Source organism: Micromesistius poutassou (assembly GCF_964030765.1).
Source record: "Micromesistius poutassou genome assembly, chromosome: 9".
Taxonomy (NCBI): Eukaryota; Metazoa; Chordata; class Actinopteri; order Gadiformes; family Gadidae; genus Micromesistius; species Micromesistius poutassou.
This window is the reverse complement of record NC_140279.1, coordinates 2,659,687-2,666,478: the sequence shown is the minus strand read 5'-3', so window position 1 is coordinate 2,666,478 and position 6,792 is coordinate 2,659,687. Positions and strand designations below refer to the sequence as shown.

Genomic DNA, 6,792 nt, shown 5'->3' with positions numbered 1-6,792 from the left:
GAGAGAGAGAGAGCGAGAGAGAGAGAGAGAGAGCAAGAGAGAGAGAGCAAGAACCAGATTCTGAGAGCGCTAAGGAGAGAGCGAGAGGAAGTGATAGAGAAAAAAAAGAGGGAGAGAGAGAGAGAGATAAAGAGAGAGAGAGAGAGAGAGAGAGAGAGAGAGATAGAGAGGGGGGGGGGAGTTTAAACTAAGAGCTATGTTTTGGGACAGGCTAATCTGCCAGTGAGCAGTGTGAGGTTCGGAGTGTATTGTGTGAGCCAGTGTGCGGGGGACAGATAAGGGAGCCAGCCAGCCTGCCAGCCCAAGCAACCGACCGCCTGACTGCCTGTTTTAATGTGCTGACTCTGGGGAGATTTGGGAGGGAAAAAAGAGAGAGAGAGAGAGAGAGAGAGCGAGAGAGAGAGAGAGAGAGAAACATATTGACTCCTCAGACGTGCGCGGACACCCTGGGCTCGTACGCCACCACTACTGCCACCACAGTCAAGCGAGGTCCACTATCAGAGAGAGAGGGGAGAGAGAGAAATCAAAGAGGAAAGAGAAACCCGAAGCATCCAGAACCCTGAAAATCTAAACCTGAGGATTTTGTATCACCCCACTACCTTTACCCCGCACTTCTTCAACTGCTGCTTTCCTTTTTTTATTTTTTATTTTTCTTTGTTTGTTTGTTTCTTTGCTTTTTTTTTGTGTGTGTGTTTTTTTTTTCCCGGGGACTGACTCCCAATCCGTGAAGCAAAGGAGGAAAGAACTGAAGGGGAGACCGCTGGCAGAAACCAGAGAGAACAAGGAACGTGAAAGAGCAAAAAAAGAGCACTGAATTTGAAGATGTTCGAAATAAGCCGAACACTCAACGCCGCTTTGTTGAGCAATGAGGTAACGACACCCAATTTTGTCAATTCTCTTCACCTCACCTGTTTTTTCCGTCTGCTGCCAACCATTTTGTCATGTGTGATATAGTGTGTGTGTGTGTGTCTGTGTTTGTGCGTGCCTGTACATTTTTTGTATGCTCATATTCAGAGGGACAGAGGCAATGATTGATAACAGCGACACTAGTATTCTCCCCTCGGCATGGCGGTCAGTACGGAGAATAAGGGATTGCTACGCTACTCACTCTCATCCCGGCTTGCAGTAACAAACGGAGAGCTAGGACCGGGGCTGTTCCCATGTGATGCATACTACTTTACGCCGTCTAATTTACGACAACAAAAAAAAATACCCCCCCCCCCCCCCCCCCCCACCCGAAAAAGCATGGTAGCCATCAAAACCTCGGCTTTGCTCGTGAAATTTTGTCCACCTGGGGCTAGACTCGTATGTGTGCACACATGAGCACATGTGTGCGTGTCCGTGTGCGCTTGTAGGCGTGACTCTGAATTTGTGTACGTGTGCGAGGATACACACACACGCATTTGTGTGAGAGAGCACACTGTTCTGTAATCCCCCCTCTACCTCTTCTTTCTTCCTGTCCTCCCCCCCCACTCCTCCTCCTCCTCCTCCTCCTCCTCTTCGCCCCATTCCCGCCGCTGTCCTTTACCATTCTCTCTCTACCCCTCTCTGTCTCTATCTCTCTCTCTCCCTCTCTCCCTCTCTCCCTCTCTCTCTCTCTCTCTCTCTCTCTGTCCTTCCTACCTGCTGTTATCTGTTCTCTTCCGCTCTCCTCCTCCTCCTCCTCCTCCTCCTCCAACCTCCATCCCCTCCGCCCTCCTCCCCTCTTCTCCCTCCCTCCCTCCCTGCCGTCCTCCCTCCCCTCCCCTCTCCTCCTGTGTCTTGTGTATGAGCGTGTGTGTTCTGCTAGCAGCATCTCAAGATGATGGCGAGGTACGGGCAGCTCTCGGGACTAGCAGCCAGTGGCGCGGGCTCCGTCCCCGAGACGCACTCGCCGCTATTTCCCAGGGATCCCCTGTCGTCGCCAGCCCAGCTGGGCTACAGGTCACCCCTGGTAAGAGGATAGACAGACCAATATATTTCCATTCATTTTTAATGACCACACCGGCTTGATGGGGGTATAAGAAAAGGGAGGGCTCGGTGGAGGATAGATCGGAGGGGATAGCCAGCCCTGCCGAGTGTATACGTGGTGCATGTGCGAGTAGGAGCTGCAGGGGTGTACATGTGTGGGTGTAAGTGTGTATGTGTGTGTGTGTGTGCGTGTGTGTGAGAGGCAAGAGAGAGAGAGAGAGAGAGAGAGACAGCGAGAGAGAGGGGAAAAGAAAGCAAATCAATTGTTGGAATACGCACCGTATTCCCGATTGGATTGCTTTGGTAAATATTTTCATTGTTATGTACGTTCAATTACGGCCGCCTACTCCGTCTTTAGCCTCTGCCAGTGAGTTTGCTATCAGGGGAACGGGAATTGTTTTGTGTGTGTATGCATGTGTGATACCGTTGCTGTGTGCGTTTGTGTGTGTGTTGATAATATGTTTTTTATTCAGTTCACTGTCAGAGAGCGCGTTGATGATAACGACTATTCTGTTAGAGATAAATTAATCTATAAAACTGGCCATTTGGATAATAAGTATGTATGCATGCAATAATGGTGTTGACTCTTGTAAGTAATAATTATTTTATAATTGCTTGTACACTGAGACCTATGATGGCATACTATGTAATCGTTGGCTTCAATGTTAACAGTGAAATGAGCATAATTGAATTATTAGCGAGGAAGAGGCAGCGGAAGTGCCGGCCGATAGTCAGGAGTGTATTCTGTTCTTGAGTCAACACCACTGTGCCATTTACATAGCAAAGCAGAGTTCAAGGGAAAAGGGAGGCGGGCGAGGGAGAGAGTGAGAGAGAGTGAGAGCAGAAAAAGTAGGCATGAGAAAAACCCTGAGCGTTTAGGCAAAAAAAAAAGTTGGGAGAAAATCCCCGACTCGCTGCGTTAAAGCGACATGAAGCTGTGGGTGTCTAATCGGCTGTGGGGGGCTCTTGCTTGGTGGGGCTTGTGGCTCAGATCCCCCCCACACCCCCCCCCCCACCCCCTCGCCAGCCACAGCCCACCCACCCACCCCAACCCCAGAGCCTGTTGGAAGCCTTCGTAACCGCTGTCATGCTGCTGACAAACCCCGGGGGTACCTGTCCTGTGTATGCTTATGCAGGGAGGAGAGGGAGAGAGGGAGGAGAGGGAGAGAGGGAGGAGAGGGAGAGAGGGGGAGAGAGAGGAGAGGGAGAGAGGAAGGAGAAGGAGGAGAGGCAAAGAGGGAGGACTGGGAGAGAGGGAGATAGGGAGGAGAGGGAGAGAGGGGGAGAGGGAGGAGAAGGAGAGCGGGGGAGAGGGAGGAGAGGGTGGAGAAGGAGAGAGGAAGGAGAAGGAGGAGAGGGAGGAGAGGGAGAGGGAGGAGAGGGAAACAGGGAGGAGAGGGAGACGGAGGAGATTGAGGAGAAGGAGAAAGGGAGAGAGGGAGGAGAGGGATGAGAAGGAGAGAGGGAGAGAAGGAGGAGAGGGAGAGAAAGAGGAGAGGGAGAGAGGGAGGATAGGAAGAGAGGGAGTACGGGTACATGGGTACCCGGGTGGAGGGGTGTACGGGTGTACGGGTGCAAGGGCAGCAGGCGGGTACGGGATTGAAAGGCGCTCCGAGAGGAACTGGGCTCCACGGATGTGTTGGAGCGTTCCAAAGCGTTCTCACCATGGTTCGGCGCTTGCCCAGTGTTTACGTGTTATGGGTAAAAACAAATCCCCCATGCTAAATGATTTCCCTCAGCCCATATGTCGATTCACAATATATGTGCTTTCTATCCTCCTGTCATGTTGAGTTTCCGTCGAGTGTTTATTGGACCAATTGCCAGTGAATTCTTTGTTATATAAATATGACTGCTACAATGCTTTTTTCATTGTATTCATATGTTAATATGATTGACATTAAAGGTGCAGAATGTAATCCATGTTGCTGAGCCTGATCAATAGCTTGTCACGCGCCATGTGATTTATAGTCGTATTAATTTCATGGTAAGGCATAGGCATATTGAATATAACTAACAAAGTAAATCAATCAAAAAATCACAAACGTACACTTTCACTTTCCTAATAAGCTATAAAAACTGTAATTCAGCTTGTGAATTATTGCTTGTAATTCTTGGAAAACATCTTAGAAACACCGTCTTTGTTTTGTCTTTTTCATTTGGAACGTGGGTGACGGTTTATGATCAGGCATATCCACTTCTGTGTGTGTGTGTGTGTGTGTGTGTGTGTGTATGTGTGTGTGTGTGTGTGTGTGTGTGTGTGTGTGTGTGTGTGTGTGTGTGTGTGTGTGTGTGTGTGTGTGTGTGTGTGTCCGTGTCTGTGTGTGTGTTTGTGTCTGTATGTGTGTGTGTGTGTGTGTGTGTGTGTGTGTGTGTGTGTGTGTGTGTGTGCGCGTGTGTGTGTGCATATGTGTGCGTGATTACTCTGTTTAAAACAGACCATCGTTATGGTGATTAATGGTGCCTTCATTAAGCACAGCTAGATCATTTGCATACATTAGATAAATGTGCTGGAAGATTCTAATGGCTTTGGTGTGTAGAGCCTCAAAAGTGGCTAACAATTTCCTACCTTCAAAACAACTTCAGTTTTAACATAGGATTAAAACATTCCCGTCCTATTATATTATTAGTGTATACTGTGTCGCAGCATGAGTTTTCTCAGTATGTTATATTTCCTGCCTCTGTTTAGTGTTCAACCACTATGGTCCATGTCTTTACATTGAAAGTATCTTTGAAATATTTTAAATATGGTGAATAATTTCTCTGAGCAGGCAAGTGTTAATGGAAGGCTTCACTGTTTGATGGGTCACTGTGAATAAATGAATAAATAGCTAAATGGCTTCATCCTGTCACCTACTCTTGCAGTCAGGTTTGCTGCTATCATGCATTAAACTGTGTGTGTGTGTGTGTGTGTGTGTGTGTGTGTGTGTGTGTGTGTGTGTGTGTGTGTGCGTGTCCCTGTGTTGATGTGAGACATTTTTTGCATGTACGTGCGTGTAACGGTCGAGTCGAGCCTTGAACCCTGCGTGTTTCAGATGAGGTTTTTTTCTGCTCAAATGGAACATCAAAAAATGACTAGGGAACTATTGATCTATCTGATAATGGATATAGTTCTTGGGGGAGCAGGTAAAAGAGCATTAGATTGAGATCTGAAATGATATTTCTGCGCTGTGAATGAGCATCTGCAGTTCCACGGCAACCAACAGTTAAAAGGCAACCGCGCGGTTGCAGCCGAGCGCCCTGAAATAGAAAAAGATAAAATTAAAAGGGCACACAGCTGGTGTGAGCGGCGAAAAAGAGTTGTTGGTTTGTATCATACAACCTGCAATGCACCGTTCTGCGCCACTGAATGACGTTCATTTAAAAAAAGGAGAGGGGGAAAAAGATTTACTGATATCCCGGCGCATGCACCTGCTGTTCCCTGTAATAATATTCAGTGTTGGGTATTTCCAGTCTGTTCTTGGATTTTTTCCATTTCCTTGAAAAACATTCAAGATGTCCTTCATCGTCATCCATATCGTCGGCATAAATATGTATAGATATATTTGTATCTTTTTTTTTCAAATCCTCATCGGGAGCAGGCTAACACTCGAGCAAAATCCGAAGCCTGCCCTGGCAGAGCGAGTAGATTGTTGGAGGTCATCTCTCTTTCACAACAATCATTAGCTCCCTCCATCTGCCGCTCGCTGCATTTCCCCTCTTCTTTGATTGCAGTGCTCTCTATAACCAGGAAATTAGTTCATTTATGCTCCGCAACCCTGCCATCATCAAGGCACAAACAGGTGCAGCAGCTCACTCGAGGATAGCAGAAAGGAAAATCTGCTCCCACTGAGAAAAAGACAGGGTAGGAGAGATATGTGGGAAACACTGAGACATCGCACGGAGATGGAACCATAATTCTCTTGAACACAATGGCGGTTGATTAATACAGCAGTGATGCCGCTGGTTTCTTGTTACGCAGCAGATAGCAGTGAATTACGATGCGTCTCAAATGATTGACTCGCGTGATTCATATTTAGACACAATATAAAAACTGAGAAAATAACAGCAAAGGCCGACCAAGATTTGGAGAACATTGGGAGAAGATACATTACATATACAAGGACATTATATATACATTGTGCGCGCGTGTGTGTGTGTGTGTGTGTGTGTGTCTGTCTGTGTGTGTGCGCCCTGTCACCTTAATGCAATGTCAATGTGTTGACTGCAGATAAGGCCATAATTTGTGTCATTTCTACCGGGACTCGTCCATTTAACTATCGCGCATAATGTCATAATGCATGGCCTGCATTATGACGGGCCATGGACAATGTCCTGTCCAGCCCAACCTATAATTTGTTTCAGATGGCCGACTGCACAATCAATTACGTTAAAGAGGAAGGCAAATACGCAGAAGCATCACAACAAACAAAAAGTTGTTGAATTAAAATTGCTGTCGAGCTGTCAATGCTCCTGAATATGTGTGTGTGTCTATGTGTGTGTGCGCTTGTTAGGTGTGTGTGTGTGTGTGTGTGTGTGTGTGTTTGCACATTATGTCTTGGTTTTGAGCTTGATATGAGCACATGTGGTGTGTCAGTTACAGAGCCACAGCGGCTGATAGACACTGTAAGGGAGGCCCGAGGGCTGTAGATTTGGTTGGTGCAAGTGTGTGTGTGAGTGTGTATTCATGTGTGTGTGTGTGAGGGTGTGTCTGTGTGTGTGCGTGTGTGTGTGTGTGTGTGTGAGGGTGTGTCTGTGTGTGTGCGTGTGTGTGTGCGTGTGCGTGTGCGTGTGTGCGTGTGCGTGTGTGTGTGCGTGTGTGTGTGTGTGTGTGTCGGCCACCAGTGCTGCAGGGAGAGCCTAGTG

The 6,792-nt window shown here is 47.6% G+C and overlaps 1 protein-coding gene across 3 annotated transcripts in view; it reads left to right on the top strand.

Moving 5' to 3' along the window:
• Positions 1-822: 822 nt before the first annotated feature.
• elavl4 (ELAV like neuron-specific RNA binding protein 4) overlaps positions 823-6,792 on the top strand; it is a gene marked incomplete at both ends in the record, with an annotated part of 70,937 nt that continues 64,967 nt past the window's right edge. For 2 of the 3 annotated variants that reach the window (XM_084473081.1, XM_084473080.1), the window contains 2 exons: positions 823-870; positions 1,793-1,933. In XM_084473081.1, the coding sequence (XP_084329207.1) occupies positions 823-870; positions 1,793-1,933 (189 nt within the window). The remainder of the gene's footprint in view (positions 871-1,792; positions 1,934-6,792) is intronic. The other variant, XM_084473082.1, reaches the window with a different exon arrangement.